At 46.0% G+C, this 17690-nt stretch overlaps 2 protein-coding genes across 2 annotated transcripts in view; both read right to left on the bottom strand.

Moving 5' to 3' along the window:
• LOC309567927 (interferon-inducible GTPase 5-like) overlaps positions 1–17690 on the bottom strand; it is a 114944-nt gene that overhangs the window by 70998 nt on the left and 26256 nt on the right. The window lies entirely within an intron of this gene.
• Positions 1–17690, bottom strand: part of LOC309568972 (uncharacterized protein) — a gene marked incomplete at its 3' end in the record, with an annotated part of 94615 nt that overhangs the window by 22140 nt on the left and 54785 nt on the right. The window contains exons 5-6 of the mRNA XM_082274736.1: positions 7737–7951; positions 7490–7570 (exon numbers count right to left, since the gene is read on the bottom strand). Of these exons, the coding sequence (XP_082130862.1) occupies positions 7490–7570; positions 7737–7951 (296 nt within the window). The remainder of the gene's footprint in view (positions 1–7489; positions 7571–7736; positions 7952–17690) is intronic.

A 17690-nucleotide genomic window follows, 5' to 3' on the forward strand; every position in this document is an offset into this window, starting at 1 on the left:
ATATCTCTTACCCGCACACACTTGTGAACTGGTTAGAGGTCTGAATACCCCATATAACAGGTTTACTAGAGAGGGGGTCACTACCAACCTGCTCCATGGAGTTGGGAAGGAGTTGGATGGTAAATAAAGCCCTCCTTGCTGACACAGCCTCCTCCAGTGGCAAGCATTGTTACATTGAAAAGGGGACCCCTCTTAAAGCACCCACCCAATGCTGAAATGCATTCTTGCTGGAAAATAGGAAAAAACACCAATGGGAAGGAGAGGGCTGCACGCCCCAAATTGATTACAAGGAAGAAAAATTCCCCTGGGTTCTTTTTAACAGCAAAAAAGTATTTAGGACAAAATTGTAAAATGTTGATTTTTATTAAGAACTGAGAACTAAGAACACTCACTCCTCCATACTGACATCCACCCATCAAGACATTTTGATATTTGCATAACTCCTTCTAAGAGCCAGACCACTGCTTGCTACAGGGCTGGGGGCTCTTGGGAGTAGTACTGAGGCAGGGTGCTGTGATGTTTTCAGGAAGCTGTGTACAACCCCTACCAGCCCTTCCCACCATCCATGATCTGCCTGCATTGCATAGAAAAGCACAGAGACCCAGTGATGATGTTACTGGGTCTAAACTTTCTAAATTAAGGTAAGTAATGAATACTGAAAGGTGGGGGTGGGAAAAGCAAAATATAAGCAGATTCAGTGTTAACATTTTACTCATCAACTGCCTGCATTATAAATAGAGAGAATGTTAGCTGAAACAGGGGGGTGATTCCTTTCCAATGTTTAGGAGAATCTTTTTGGTGAAGTAAATCTTTAATCTTTCACCAACTTACTAACAGAAATATCAGCCTGGATGTCACATCACTTCCTCAAACTCAACCTATCCAAAACCGAGCTCATGATATTTCCTCCCCCACCGTCCTCTTCCCCTGATTTCTCTGTCAACATCAACGGCACAACTATCAACCCGTCCACCCATGCCAAGGTCCTAGGTATAATCCTGGACTCTGAGCTATTCTTTTGGCCACACATCCAGTCAGGGCCGGAGTGGGACTAATTTTCAGCCCTGGAATTTCATGACTTAGACCGGCCCACTTTAGTTTATGACTGACTATATTAAAATAATGTAATTAAAACCTCAGAATATAAGTTTGCAAAGGTGCACTGTTCTCTATTCTCTACAGCCTTGTAATTCATTGTATTTTTCAAAAAATATTTACAATTCAGTGCAAATTCAGTAGCCTAAGGCCTCTTTCACACGGCCGCTCCGGTTTTTTTGTCCGCTGTGGCACTTTTTTTTTTTTACGGACACGGAAGACACTTGTGTCATCCGGTCCGTATGTCTGCATATCATCCTATCCGTTTGGGGATGATAATACGGACATAATGCATGTCTATGGGGTACAGGGGGAGATGGTTAGAGGCTGTGGACATGGTACAAGGGGAGATGGTTAGAGGCTGTGGGCATTTTACAGGGGGAGATGGTTGGAGGCTGTGGGCATGGTACAAGGGGAGATGGTTAGAGGCTGTGGGCATGGTACAGGGGGGAGATGGTTAGAGGCTGTGGGCATGGTACAGGGGGAGATTGTTTGAGGCTGTGGGCATGGTACAGGGGGAGATGGTTTGAGGCTGTGGGCATGGTACAAGGGGAGATGGTTTGAGGCTGTGGGCATGGTACAGGGGGAGATGGTTAGAGGCTGTGGGCATGGTACAGGGAGAGATGGTTAGAGGCTGTGGGCATGGTACAAGGGGAGATGGTTAGAGGCTGTGGGCATGGTACAGGGGGAGATGGTTAGAGGCTGTGGGCATGGTACAGGGGGAGATTGTTTGAGGCTGTGGGCATGGTACAGGGGCAGATGGTTGGAGGCTGTGGGCATGGTACAAGGGGAGATGGTTAGAGGCTGCGGGCATGGTACAGGGGGAGATGGTTTGAGGCTGTGGGCATGGTACAGGGGGAGATGGTTTGAGGCTCTGGGCATGGTACAGGGGCAGATGGTTAGAGGCTGTGGGCATGGCACAGGGGGAGATGGTTAGAGGCTGTGGGCATGGTACAAGGGGAGATGGTTAGAGGCTGTGGGCATGGTACAGGGAGAGATGGTTAGAGGCTGCGGGCATGGTACAGGGGGAGATGGTTAGAGGATGTGGGCATGGTACAGGGGGGAGATGGTTTGAGGCTGTGGGCATGGTACAGGGGCAGATGGTTAGAGGCTGAGGGCATGGTACAATGGGAGATGGTTAGATGCTGCGGGCATGGTACAGGGGGAGATGGTTTGAGGCTGTGGGCATGGTACAGGGGCAGATGGTTAGAGGCTGCGGGCATGGTACAAGGGGAGATGGTTAGAGGCTGTGGGCATGGTACAGGGAGAGATGGTTAGAGGCTGCGGGCATGGTACAAGGGGAGATGGTTAGAGGCTGTGGGCATGGTACAGGGAGAGATGGTTAGAGGCTGTGGGCATGGTACAAGGGGAGTTGGTTAGAGGCTGTGGGCATGGTACAGGGGGAGATGGTTAGAGGCTGTGGGCATGGTACAGGGGGAGATGGTTTGAGGCTGTGGGCATGGTACAGGGGCAAATGGTTAGAGGCTTTTTGCATGGTACTTGGGGAGATGGTTAGAGGCTGTGGGCATGGTACAGGGGCAGATGGTTAGAGGCTGTGGGCATGGTACAGGGGCAGATGGTTAGAGGCTGCGGGCATGGTACAAGGGGAGATGGTTAGAGGCTGTGGGCATGGTACAGGGGCAGATGGTTAGAGGCTGCGGGCATGGTACAAGGGGAGATGGTTAGAGGCTGTGGGCATGGTACAGGGAGAGATGGTTAGAGGCTGCGGGCATGGTACAAGGGGAGATGGTTAGAGGCTGTGGGCATGGTACAGGGGGAGATGGTTAGAGGCTGTGGGCATGGTACAGGGGCAGATGGTTAGAGGCTGCGGGCATGGTACAAGGGGAGATGGTTAGAGGCTGTGGGCATGGTACAGGGAGAGATGGTTAGAGGCTGCGGGCATGGTACAAGGGGAGATGGTTAGAGGCTGTGGGCATGGTACAGGGGGAGATGGTTAGAGGCTGTGGGCATGGTACAGGGGCAGATGGTTAGAGGCTGTGGGCATGGTACAGGGGCAGATGGTTAGAGGCTGCGGGCATGGAACAGGGGGAGATGGTTTGAGGCTGTGGGCATGGTACAAGGGGAGATGGTTAGAGGCTGTGGGCATGGTACAGGGAGAGATGGTTAGAGGCTGCGGGCATGGTACAAGGGGAGATGGTTAGAGGCTGTGGGCATGGTACAGGGGGAGATGGTTAGAGGCTGTGGGCATGGTACAGGGGCAGATGGTTAGAGGCTGCGGGCATGGTACAAGGGGAGATGGTTAGAGGCTGTGGGCATGGTACAGGGAGAGATGGTTAGAGGCTGCGGGCATGGTACAAGGGGAGATGGTTAGAGGCTGTGGGCATGGTACAGGGGGAGATGGTTAGAGGCTGTGGGCATGGTACAGGGGCAGATGGTTAGAGGCTGCGGGCATGGTACAGGGAGAGATGGTTAGAGGCTGTGGGCATGGTACAGGGGCAGATGGTTAGAGGCTGCGGGCATGGTACAGGGAGAGATGGTTAGAGGCTGTGGGCATGGTACAAGGGGAGATGGTTAGAGGCTGCGGGCATGGTACAGGGGGAGATGGTTTGAGGCTGTGGGCATGGTACAGGGGCAGATGGTTAGAGGCTGCGGGCATGGTACAGGGGGAGATGGTTTGAGGCTGTGGGCATGGTACAGGGGCAGATGGTTAGAGGCTGCGGGCATGGTACAGGGGGAGATGGTCAGAGGCTGTGGGCATGGTACAGGGGGAGATGGTTTGAGGCTGTGGGCATGGTACAGGGGCAGATGGTTAGAGGCTGTGGGCATGGTACAGGGGGAGATGGTTAGAGGCTGTGGGCATGGTACAGGGGGGAGATGGTTTGAGGCTGTGGGCATGGTACAGGGGTAGATGGTTTGAGGCTGTGGGCATGGTACAGGGGCAGATGGTTAGAGGCTGTGGGCATGGTACAGGGGGGAGATGGTTTGAGGCTGTGGGCATGGTACAGGGGGAGATGGTTTGAGGCTGTGGGCATGGTACAGGGGCAGATGGTTTGAGGCTGTGGGCATGGTACAGGGGCAGATGGTTAGAGGCTGTGGGCATGGTACAAGGGGAGATGGTTAGAGGCTGTGGGCATGGTACAGGGAGAGATGGTTAGAGGCTGTGGGCATGGTACAGGGAGAGATGGTTAGAGGCTGTGGGCATGGTACAGGGGCAGATGGTTTGAGGCTGTGGGCATGGCACAGGGGCAGATGGTTAGAGGCTGTGGGCATGGTACAAGGGGAGATGGTTAGAGGCTGCGGGCATGGTACAGGGGGAGATGGTTTGAGGTTGTGGGCATGGTACAGGGGCAGATGGTTAGAGGCTGTGGGCATGGTACAGGGGCAGATGATTAGAGGCTGCGGGCATGGTACAGGGGGAGATGGTTTGAGGCTGTGGGCATGGTACAGGGGCAGATGGTTAGAGGCTGTGGGCATGGTACAGGGGGGAGATGGTTTGAGGCTGTGGGCATGGTACAGGGGCAGATGGTTAGAGGCTGTGGGCATGGTACAAGGGGAGATGGTTAGAGGCTGTGGAGGGGTCTTACCTGGCCGTGATGAGAGGCGAGCGCCACTGCTGGGCCACTGCAGTTTTTTTCTTTTGATTTAAAAATGGCGCCCCCCCCCGCGCCATTAGGTCACTGCTGACAGAGGAGGCGGGACAGATTACTTAGCTGAGACAGGAGGTGGGGCGGAGGCGGGACGAAGTGCTTAGCTGGGAGGAGGTGGGAGGGAGAGAAGACATCCTCGGGTCTGAGAGGAGGCGGGGCGGAGGCGGGACGAACTGCTTAGCTAGGAGGAGGCGGGACGGAGGTCGAGCATAATTGTAATAATGCAGAGCTGGCTGATTACATTTTTTCTCTATCTCCGTCCCGTCTCCTCCCAGCTAAGCAGTTTGTCCCGCCTCAGCCCCGCCTCCTCTCAGACCCGAGGATGTGTTCTATCCGTGCCGCCTCCTCTCTGCTAAGCAACCAGTCCTGCCTCCTCTCTGTCAGCTGTGTTCTAAATTTTAGAACACCGGTGACACCGGCCCTCAACCCGACCAGCCCACCGGGAATTCTCCCGGTTCTCCCGATTGGCCAATCCGGGCCTTCATCCAGTCACTGTCCAAAGCTTGCCGCCTAAACCTCCGCAACATCACCAAGATACGTCCCTTCCTAACCAATGATACCACAAAGCTTCTAATCCCCTCCCTGGTTATCTCTTGCCTCGACTACTGCAACTCCCTTCTCATTGGCTTACCTTTAAAAAGTCTATCCCCCCTTCAGTCCATCATGGACGCTGTGGCCAGGCTCATCCACCTTGCAAACCGCTCTGTGTCTGCTACCCCTCTTTGCCAATCCCTCCATTGGCTGCCACTCAACCAACTAATTAAATTCAAGTTATTAACCATAACTTATAAAGCCATCCATAACTTGGCGCCCAACTACATCAATAATCTGGTCTCAAAATACCAATAAACTCGTTCTCTCTGTTCCTCCCAGGATCTCCTGCTCTCTAGCTCCCTTGTAACTACTTCCCATGCTCCCCTCCAGGACTTCACCGGAGCTTCTCCCATCCTCTGGAATGCTCTACCCCAACCTCTCCGACTATCTCCTACTTCGTCTACTTTCAAACGATCCCTGAAAACACATCTCTTCAGAGAAACCTATCTGGCATCCACCTAACAACTGTACTTTTATTTTCTCCATCAGCCCATCCCCCACAGTGATTACCTCTTGTATCACTTGACCCTCCCTCTTAGATTGCAAGCTGTAACGAGCAGGGCCCTCTGATTCCTACTGTAGTAAAGTCTATTGCATTTGTACTATCTACCCTCAAGTTGTAAAGGGCTGCGTAAACTGTCGGCGCTATATAAATCCTATATAATAATAATAATAATAAAGGATAAGTCCAGTCAAAGCCTAACTAATGCTAAACTTGCGCTTTGCCACCTTCTAAGAATATTTTATCTAACCCTGTACAGCAAAAAATCACTGTACTTACCTTTTCTACACCCGATTAGGTCCCATGCTGAGCTGTCAGCTGCGGCTTCAGCGTGGAGGCGGGTGCAGGAGAGGCACTCGACAACGGAAGCCCCATAGTAAGTCTATAGGTGACATTACTTCCTATTCATTTCACAGCCATTATCGGTCCTCTCCTGCACGGAGCTTTTGTCGCTGGATACCGGACCGGATTGGGTATAGAAAAGGTAAGCACAGAGATTTTTGTTGTACAGGGCTAGATAGAATATTCTTAGAATGTGGCACAGAGCAGGTTTAGCGTTAGTTCGTTTTTTCACTAGACCTATCCTTTAAGACAGTCAACCCTCAGAGCTCACTCGATTGGGATTGGGATTTCTAGCAATGCTGCTCTCCTTGAGTGGGGAAACTCCAAATCACTAAAAACAGAAAGAAGGAGGGTGGAAACGCCCAGTGCATTACCTAAGACATCAATTAATTTTTTTTTTTAAATGTCAAACGCATACTCAGAAACATGAAGGGATAAATTGCATGTCATATACAACACCGGTATCAGGGAGCTTCCTCAGAGCTCTGAGGAAAGGAGCTTGTCTCCTGAAACGCGTCAGTTTCCAACCGCAGAGATGTGTCATCCCTGATACTGGAGTTGTATATGACATGCATTTCATCAGACTCTAACCCCTTAGAGTTTTATAACTGTATATCCCAGTGATGGAGTTCAGAAGGTTCATGAAAGAAGAAAGGAAGGTGGGAAACCGGGAAGGAAGATGGGAAAAACAGAAGGAAGGCAGGATGAAGGGAGGAAGTAAAAGGAAAGAAGGAAGGGATAAGGGACGAATGGATGGATTGATGGATCATTTAATATTCAATCCTGCAAATAAAAAAGCACAAGTAGGAAGGAAGGTGGGAAACACCTATTTCTACACTGAAATGGAATATAAGGAATTCAGGAAGGAAAGATGTTAGGAAGGTGGGAATGAAGGAAGAAGAGGGGTGAAGGAAGAAAGGAAGGATCATTTTAATGTTCGATTCTGCAAGTATAGAGGAACAAATTGAGTAGTGAGGTGGAAGAGAGGAACGTGGAAAGGAAAGCAAAAAAAAAAAAAAAAAGAAGGAAGGAAAGGGGGAAGAGAAGGAAAGAAAGAAGAGGAATAAGGAAAGAAAGGGGGAACATTTTAATGTTTGATCCCTCAAGTAAAGAAACAAATAAAAAATGAAGAAGTAAGGTGGTTAGAGAGAAAAAAGGAGAGGAAAGGTAGATGGAAAGGAAAAAAAGGATTTGAAATTTTTATCATAAATGTAAAAAATCAAAAGATAAGTCAGAGTTCTGTGCATGACATCTATATAGAGTCCCACAAAGTAATAAACCCACATCCTCTGCTAATCCATATATCTATAATATATATACTTCACATAGCGGCAGAGTAAAGATTTACCGTGTAGAAGCTCTTCTAGCAGACGTGTATTTCATATGTGTATCCGATTGTAAATGTGTAAATCTCTGAGTTTCCTCTTCCCTGTAAAGAACACAAAGAAAATAAAAAAGATTTAAAAGTTCAATGACATAAATCCAAAAAAAAGGAAAAATGAAGTCAGAATTCCATGAATACTTTAGATAATCGAATGTTTTGCTGAAATTCAAAATGTAAATCCTTCCACTTTAGCAAGATAAAGAAGTCTTACCGTTTCAGAGTTCCTCGCTCAGATGCGTCCTCTATGGAGGGTCTTGTAAATGTGTGTTCTCCAATGTTTCCTCCCTTTATATTGCCGTGCAGTGAAAGTGAAAGGAAAAAATCTTTCCAGAGGGGAAAGCATCTGATTTCCAGGAACTTCATTCCATATTCCGACTGTGACCTTCTGTGTACATGGGGCTTATGAAATATGTTCCTCTTGGGGATCTTACAGAAAATTTTAAAATATAAAATGTAAAAATGTATTGTGCTTTCATGTTTCCTAAAAGAACTTACAATGGGCAAAAACTCCTTCACTGAAACGTCCCACAATCAGGTTATATTTGGTGAGGATCCTTTATTTAAAATAGAGGGGGACCAGAAGCGCTACCAGTGAGGTAAAGAAAAGTGTAGGATCAGACTGTAAAATAGTAATGGAACACCTGAAATCAGAAGCTGATTGATTAGTATCACAACTAACTACAAGATATAAAGAGGAGAGAAATCAGTGCTAGATTTCAGAACTGGTGGACCACAAATATATAACAAATGAATAAAATGACTAATAAATCGCTATCCAATGCAAACTGATGGGTGTATGGGTGTATCAAAAAGTTCCAAACATGATCAATGATGTTGAAAATATAAAATTAATGTTACAAATATGATGCAATCCTAATAAACAAATGTGGACAATGAAAGTGCTATAGTGCTGGTAGACGAATGATAAATAATAAAATAGTGATAAGTGCTGAATAAGAATATGAATAACTAGGATACCAATAATAATTGCTGATCATAATACAGTGAAAGGTGCCATCTATGTGCATAAAGTGCTGGATAGAAGATAATAACTGTGAACAACAGTAAAAATGCACAATTAAAACGTATGTGAAGATAAATAATCGTGCATATGAAAGTGCTAGTAGGTGCAAAAATGCAATAGTGCAAAAATATATAAACCAGCAAACAATGCTGGAGATGAATAAAAGCAAGAAATACTAATTCCAAAATAGTTGTATCATACATAGAAAATAATATTCACAAGTGAAATAAATAAACGTGGGATAAATAAAGTTCATTGGTGATCCAGTGACTAAGTGAGGGATAAAACACTTCCAGTGACAGCCAGGTGCAAAAAATTGTGAGCTGCGAATCCAAATTAAGTGAAATGGCCGCTCACCTACATTAACACTCAAATGAGCATTTGGTATAATCAATCACCATGGGGACCTCCAAGTGTTCTCCAATAATGTCAGGGCTTCTCCAATAGTACCAGGGCTTATGGATACAATAGGGTCTTCAAAGGTGCTATGCTCAATAGGTGTTGATTCCCCTTTAAAAAAATCATCACTTCTGGCAGATGGGGATCGGTACACTTTATGGTTTCCTGGGACACTTGCTCCATTAAACTCAAATGAGCATTTGGTATAATCAATCACCATGGGGACCTCCAAATGTTCTCTAATAATGTCAGGGCTTCTCCAAGAGTACCAGGGCTTATGGATACAATAGGGTTTCCATAAGCCCCGGTACTATTGGAGAAGCCCTGACATTATTGGAGAACATTTGGGGGTCCCCATGGTGATTGATTATACCAAAAGCTCATTTGAGTGTTAATGGAGGTGAGCGGCCATTTCACTTAATTTGGATTCACAGCTTACAAATTTTTGCACCTGGCTGTCACTGGAAGTGTTTTATCACTCACTTAGTCACCAATGAACTTTATTTATATAAATGTTAGGTAATCTACACTGTCATGAGCTAGGCGAGTGCGCTTATCGGTCACGATCCCCCCCTGCTGCGCTGAACGTCCTTTCGGACAGGACACTGGAGGGGGGGCAAGCCAACAGTTCCATTGCAAATTGTGCAAGCTCTGGCCAGAGGTCAAGCCTGCCCACCCAGTAGTCCAGGGGTTCATCACTCCTCAGAGCGTCCACATCGGCCGTTAACCCGATGTAGTCGGACACCTGTCGGTCTAGGCGTTCCCTCATGCTGGATCCGGAGTACAGCTGTTGATGGTTCGGCTGAAAGAAGGATCTCATATCTGAAGTGACCAAGACTTCTTCCAACCGCCCTCTTCTTGCAGGCGCTGTTGGATTGCTACCCGCAACTGTCTCTCTGTGACTGGACATTCCTCTGCCAGCGCACGGAAAAGCAGAATGCAACATTTCCCTCAGCAAGCCCTGGAAGTGCTGCATTCTGACCGTCCTCCGTGAATGCGGTAACATTTCCGCCATTTTGTGTTTGTACCGGGGGTCTAAGTACGTTGCCACCCAGTACTGGTCCTTGGCCTTTATGCGTTTAATACGGGGGTCCCCTTAAAACACTGCAGCATGTAGGCCCCCATTCCCACTAAACTGGAAGAGGTATAGTGGCCTGCTTCCAGCTCATCATCAAGGATAATGTCATCCTCTTTCTCTTCCCCCCATCCACGGATAGGTAGTCATTATTTGCACGTTTCTGCTGGAGCAGCCTATCGAGCATATGCAACGCTAAGTTCCATCGCATCGGGCAGTCACAAATAAGACGCCTGATGGGCAGGTTGTGTCACCGCTGAATCTCAGCAAGGCGAGCCATGGCTGTGTAAGATCTTCGGAAATGGCCCGAGATTTTCCTGGCCTGCCGCTAAACGTCCTGGACCCCAGGGTATTTGGCAAAGAATCGCTGCACCACCAAGTTCAGGACGTGTTCCATGCATGGCACGTGTGTTATTTTGCCCTGTTTCAGCGAGCTCAGCAAATTGGCACCGTTGTCGCACACTGACAAATTCAGCGGTGTCAGCCACTGATCTGCCTGTGAACGCAAAGCTGAAAGGAGTGAAGGACCAGTGTGACTCTTGGCTTTCAGGCACAACAGACACAGCACAGCATGGCAACGTCTCACCTGGCATGTGGAATAGGTTCTGGGGATCTTAGGCGGCGCAGAAGAAGAGACGGTATCAGTGGAAGAGGAGGAGTCAGCCGAGAAGGAGAGGGAGGATGGAGGAGGAGGAGAAGAAGAGGCGGGCCTGCTTGCAATACGTGGCGGTACAACTAAATCTACACGGGTGCCACGGGTTGCATGCTTAACGGCCGTCAGAAGGTTCACCCAGTGGGCAGTAAAAGTGATATACATTCCCTGCCCGTGTTTGCTAGACCATGTGTCTGTGTAGATACCACCCCGCTTCAATCTGTGGTACTGGGGGGCCACAGGCTTATCACACCAGTTCTACAAATAATTGGCCAGTATCTGTTGTCAATGTGTGTAGCACAGTTAACACAGCAAAAGAGGCCAAATTTTTGCAGGACTAAAATACAATCTTAGAAAAGTATACTGTTAAATAACACCCCGCTTCAATATGTGCTATTGGGGGGCCACTGGTCTATAAAACCAGTTGTTCAAAAAATTGGCCAGTGAGTTTGGCACTGTGTGTACCAGGCTTAACTCAGCAGAAGAGGCAATATTGTTGCAGGACACAAATACACTTGTAAAAGTATACTCAGATAACACCCCACTTCAATATGTGGTATTGGGGGGCCACTGGTTTATCACACCAGTTGTTCAAAACATTGGCCAGTGAGTTTGGCATTGTGTGTACCAGACTTAACTCAGCAGAAGAGGCAAAATTGTTGCAGGACACAAATACACTTATGAAAGCATACTTAGATTACACCCCACGTCAATATGTGGTATTGGGGGGCCACTGGTTTATCACACCAGTTGTTCAAAAAATTGGCCAGTGAGTTTGGCACTGTGTGTATCAGACTTCACTCAGCAAAAGAGGCAATATTGTTGCAGGACACAAATACATTTATAAAAGTATACTCAGATAGGCTCCAAAAATTAGCTCACATGGTTTGAACTGACAGCAAAAAGCTTAGTTTTTGATGGCTAGAGGTACAGTAGGCATTCACAGTATACACAAGTTGGTGGCGGGCTGTTTAGGCCGCAAAAATGAGCTCACATAGGTTAAACTGACCGTAAAGAACGTAGTATGTGATGGCTAGAGGTACAGTAGGCGTTCACAGTATACACAAGTTGGTGGCGGGCAGTTTAGGCCGCAAACATGAGCTCACATGGGTTGAACTGACAGTAAAGGACGTAGTATATGATTGCTAGAGGTACAGTAGGCGTTCACAGTATACACAAGTTGGTGGCGGGCTGTTTAGGCCGCAAACATGAGCTCACATGGGTTGAACTGACAGTAAAGAACGTAGTATATGATTGCTAGAGGTACAGTAGGCGTTCACAGTATTCACAAGTTGGTGGCGGGCTGTTTAGGCCGCAAACATGAGCTCACATGGGTTGAACTGACAGTAAAGAACGTAGTATATGATTGCTAGAGGTACAGTTGGCGTTCACAGTATACACAAGTTGGTGGTGGCCTGTTTAGGCCGCAAACATGAGCTCACATGGGTTGAACTGACAGCAAAGAACGTAGAGTATGATTGCTAGAGGTACAGTAGGCGTTCACAGTATACACAAGTTGGTGGCGTGCTGTTTAGGCCGCAAACATGAGCTCACATGGGTTAAACTGACAGTAAAGAACGTAGTATATGATTGCTATAGGTACAGTAGGCGTTCACAGTATACACAAGTTGGTGGCGGGCTGTGTAGGCCGCAAACATGAGCTCACATGGGTTGAACTGACAGCAAAGAACGTAGTATATGATGGCTAGAGGTACAGTAGGCGTTCACAGTATACACAAGTTGGTGGCGGGCTGTTTAGGCCGCAAACATGAGCTCACATGGGTTGAACTGACACCTTTTTTTACACTCCAACATTTGAGCCACAGAAGCCTGCCTTTTTTCAGAAATGGAAGGTGGAGTGTTGGACAACTGTGAGGAGACAGGAGAAGGAGAAGGGGGAGGAGGAGAAGAGGCTGGACGGTTTGAGTATGGAATGTGGCTTTGTGGGTTCTGACAGTTTTGCTCCCACTGGGCTTGGTGATGGGATTTCAGGTGCCTTCTTAAGGCGGTTGTCCCTAGGTGAGTGTTGGGCTTACCATGACTTATGCGTTGACTGCAAAGGCTGCAGATGGCAGCACTGGTGTCAGAAATGGACACATTAATAAAAGCCCACACTGCGGAGCCATGTTCCGGCATCCTGGAAGCGCCAGATGTGACTGTACATGGTTGATGGCTCGGTCCTGATACATTTGCAGTCTGCTTTCTACCTCTTGTGCAATGCAAGTTCTGCCTGCCTCTCCTCCCTATCTGCCGGTCCGTCAGTCCGCCAATTCTACAAATAATTGGCCAGTAACTGTTGTCACTGTGTGTAGCAGAGTTAACACAGCAAAAGAGGCCAAATGTTTGCAGGACTAAAATACAATCTTAGAAAAGTATACTGTTAAATAACACCTTAATTCAATATGTGGCATTGGGGGGGCACAGGTTTATTACACCAGTTCTACAAATAATTGGCCAGTAACTGTTGTCACTGTGTGTAGCAGAGTTAACACAGCAAAAGAGGCCAAATGTTTGCAGGACTAAAATACACTCTTAGAAATTTATGGAGTGTGGCTTTGTGGGTTCTGACAGTTTTGCTCCCACTGGGCTTGTCGATGGGATTTCAGGTGCCTTCTTAAGGCGATTGTCCCTAGGTGAGTGTTGGGCTTACCATGACTTATGCGTTGACTGCAAAGGCTGCAGATGGCAACACTGGTGTCAGCAATGGACACATTAATAAAAGCCCACACTGCGGAGCCATGTGCCGGCATCCTGGGAGCGCCAGATGTGACTGTACATGGTTGATGGCTCGCTCCTGATACATTTGCAGTCTGCTTTCTACCTCTTGTGCAATGCAAGTTCTGCCTGCCTCTCCTCCCTATCTGCCGGTCCGTCAGTCCGCCAGTTCTACAAATAATTGCCCAGTAATTGTTGTCACTGTGTGTAGCAGAGTTAACACAGCAAAAGAGGCCAAATGTTTGCAGGACTTAAATACAATCTTAGAAAAGTATACTGTTAAATAACACCTCAATTCAATATGTGGCATTGGGGGGGCACAGGTTTATTACACCAGTTCTACAAATAATTGGCCAGCCCAGTAACTGTTGTCACTGTGTGTAGCAGAGTTAACACAGCAAAAGAGGCCAAATGTTTGACGGACTAAAATACACTCTTAGAAATTTATACTGTTAAATAACACCCCACTTCAATATGTGACATTGGGGGGGGGGGCATTGGTGTAGCACACCAGTTCAAAAAATTGGCCAGTGAGTTTGGCGCTGTGTGTACCAGACTTCACTCAGCAAACTAGGCAATATTGTTGCATGACACAAATACACTTTAAAAATCTTACTCAGAGAACACCCCACTTCAATATGTGGCATTGGGGGGGGGGGGGGGCATTGGTGTAGCCCACAAGTTCAAAAAATTGGCCAGTGAGTTTGGCGCAGTGTGTACCAGACTTCACTCAGCAAACTAGGCAATATTGTTGCATGACACAAATACACTTGAAAAAGCTTACTCAGAGAACACCCCACTTCAATATGTGGCATTGGGGGGGGAGCATTGGTGTAGCACACCAGTTCAAAAAATTGGCCAGTGAGTCTGGCGCAGTGTGTACCAGACTTTACTCAGCAAACTAGGCAATATTGTTGCATGACACAAATACACTTGAAAAAGCTTACTCAGAGAACACCCCACTTCAATATGTGGCATGGGGGGGGGCATTTGGTCTATCACACCAGTTATAATACATCATAAGTGCTTTTGTCACTGTGTGTAGTGTTGCTGCAGAAACGCTCAGTCTCACCACCACACCTGTCACAATGCTGCACAGTGCACAATAATAGTACTAATCCACTATAATATGCTTTCTACAAAGTATATTATCCTGTGGATTACCCCCCTCCCCCACCAACCCCCCCCCCTTTTTAGTGCACTGCACAGCAATACCAAAAAATGTTACATGACTTTTGTGGACATTGACAAAGCGATTTCTGTGAGACTGCAGCCAATATCTAGCTGCCCCTAAAGCAACCACAGGATACCTGACCCTAATGTTAAAGAGACTGTAATAGACCCTAAAATGACATTGGAGCATTTTAAATGACTTTTGTGGACATTGACAAAGCGATTTCTGTGCGACTGCAGTCGATATCTAACTGCCCCTGAAACAACCACAGGATACCTGGCCCTAATGTTAAAGAGACTGTAATAGACCCTAAAACGACATTGGAGCATTTTAAATGACTTTTGTGGACATTGACAAATCGATTTCTGTGCGACTGCAGCCGCTATCTAACTGCCCCTAAAGCAACCACAGGATACCTGGCCCTCATGTTAAAGAGACTGTAATAGACCCTAAAACGACATTGGAGCATTTTAAATGACTTTTGTGGACATTGACAAAGCGATTTCTGTGTGACTGCAGCCGATATCTAACTGCCCCTAAAGCAACCACAGGATACCTGGCTAGCCCTAATGTTAAAGAGACTGTGATAGACCCTAAAACGACATTGGAGCATTTTAAATGACTTTTGTGGACTTTATTGAAGAATATGCCTTCAGACACCAGCTATCTGGGCACATATGTTATGTTCTGGGTGGTGCCCCTATCCTTAATTAGTTATTCAAAATGGAAGGATTGGGAAGACAAGGATTTCGGGCACACTATGTTTATAAAATCAATTTTTTATTTTAAATTCAATTAAAATCAAAGAAATCATACATACATACATACATACATACATGTGTTGGATAAGAAAAGGGACCTATAAAGGGTCCATATAATAATGCATAGACCAGTGGTTCTTAACCTTGTTGGAGGTACTGAACCCCACCAGTTTCATATGTGCATTCACTGAACCCTTCTTAATTGGAAAAATAAAATATGATTTTTTCAAATTCAAAACAAAGGTATATATTTATACATAGGTGCAAAAAATTAACATAACCATTAAAGAACAAAACCATTAAAACATGATTTTCACACTTAAGGAAGTGTTCTCTTAGTTTTGCCGGTGCTAGACTAGAATTGCTCAACTTGGCATTGCAAATCATGCAGTTAGGACGCTGACTCCCATCACGTTCCGTTATACATTTGAATCCATATTGTACATATTCGTCCGACCACTTTCTTTTTTTGCTCGACATAGTTAGTATGAAGGGATTAATATTAAGAAAGAAATCACACGACGTACCATCACGACAGTTACAATTCGACTACTGGGCGCGCCAAATTCCCTGCAGCACAGATAGGCCAAGCAATGTTGCGTGATCACCTGCAGCCAATGAGCGGAGCGTGTCATCACGAATCATATGAGTCGGGTGTGTGTCTTGACCTCTGCCGAACCCACGAGACTGACTCACCGAACCCCTGGGGTTCGATCGAACCCAGGTTAAGAACCACTGGCATAGACGGTTCAAAATAAATGGAATCACAAATCTCATACAGAGTAATACATAGAATATGTTGGCAGTTCAATCAATCAAAACATTATACTTCACATCAGGAGATTCCTGCTGACGGAAACCCGAAAGCATGAGGTGCCGGCCAACCGGGTCAACTGATGTCGTGTTCAGATGTTCACTATAATAAGTTTAGTATTTTGCTCAACATGTTTCGCTTTGCTTCAGAAAGCTTCGTCTGGAGCTATTACTAGACTTTTCTGTGTAATATATAAGTATGTTTTAGAAAAATATATATATACAGCATACAATAGAACATATTGTGTAAACATATTATTGACATTATTAACATATGCAAAAGACTGTATACTATATTACACATTCTTTCTCTATATCTCAACACATAAGACATTCTATCATTTTATATCTGTTCACTTCCGGGGCCGAAGCAGGCTAGAGGAGACACGGTAAGGCAACCTGCCTGTGATTATATGTGGGGATCCATACCGTAAATTAAATTGTTTAATAGTACATATTTATAATCCATTTATTTAATATACGTACCTGTATATTATATGATGAGACAAAGTCTCAGCATTCTTGGTACGTGACGAGGAGGATTGTTGTGAGTTTACAGGAGACTCGTTTAATAATTGATGCTCACTTTGGCGCTTCTCAGGCACAGACTTCAAATTTTCACTTGAACACACCACCCAGTCTTCCCACTTAAAGCTATCTATTGTGAATTTAACTTCATATCAACTTTCTCCACAAGAGCAGGAAATTTTGGAATTGGGTTTGACCTTTTGTTCATCAGTCCCTATGGACAAATATGAAACGATCAAGGACCTGTACATGTTTGTCAGAAATCTGACATACAGATACATATTTGATCCAGATAAAAGACGTAATGCACAAGAAAAAGAAATATCGGAAAAAATCAAGCATTTTACTATGCAAGAATTCCGAGCTCTAAGAGACTTGATTTTGTTACTGGAGGAGGGGAATCCATCAGACTCTCAATACTTCAGTCAGCCTTTACAAATTGCCACTCCAACTGAAAAGCAGGCATCCTTCAAACCCAAATCTACAAACTTTCCCGACCTAACTACTAATTTAAATATATGGGCATTCTTGACCACAGTTCTGGGAGAGATTAGGAAATGTCAGCTATATCCCACACAAAGTAACTTATCTAGACAACAACTCCAAATGATCAGCAGGTTGAAAAATCATGCCGATTTAGTTATAAAACCTTCAGATAAGGGGGGTAATTTGGTTTTGATGACAAGGGAGGGATATGAGAAAATGTGCTTAGACATTTTGACAAATGGAGCATGGTACAGAAAAATCCCTTTATCGGTAACGACGAAATTTCAGGCAGAGTATTTGGACCTAATTGGAGGAGCATACCAATCCGGTCTAATAGATAAAGACTGTTATAACTATTTGAACAATAGATTCCCGATACAAGCAACCTTTTATTCCCTTCCTAAAACTCATAAGAGTTTAACGGCCCCACCCGGGAGACCCATCGTCTCGGGTATTGGGAATTTAACTGAGAACGCCAGTCGTCTGGTAGACTTTTTTCTTTTACCTCATGTTGTTGGATTACCATCATATGTCAAGG

The sequence above is a fragment of the Pelophylax lessonae genome (assembly GCF_965119305.1).
Source record: "Pelophylax lessonae genome assembly, chromosome: 12".
NCBI lineage: Eukaryota > Metazoa > Chordata > Amphibia > Anura > Ranidae > Pelophylax > Pelophylax lessonae.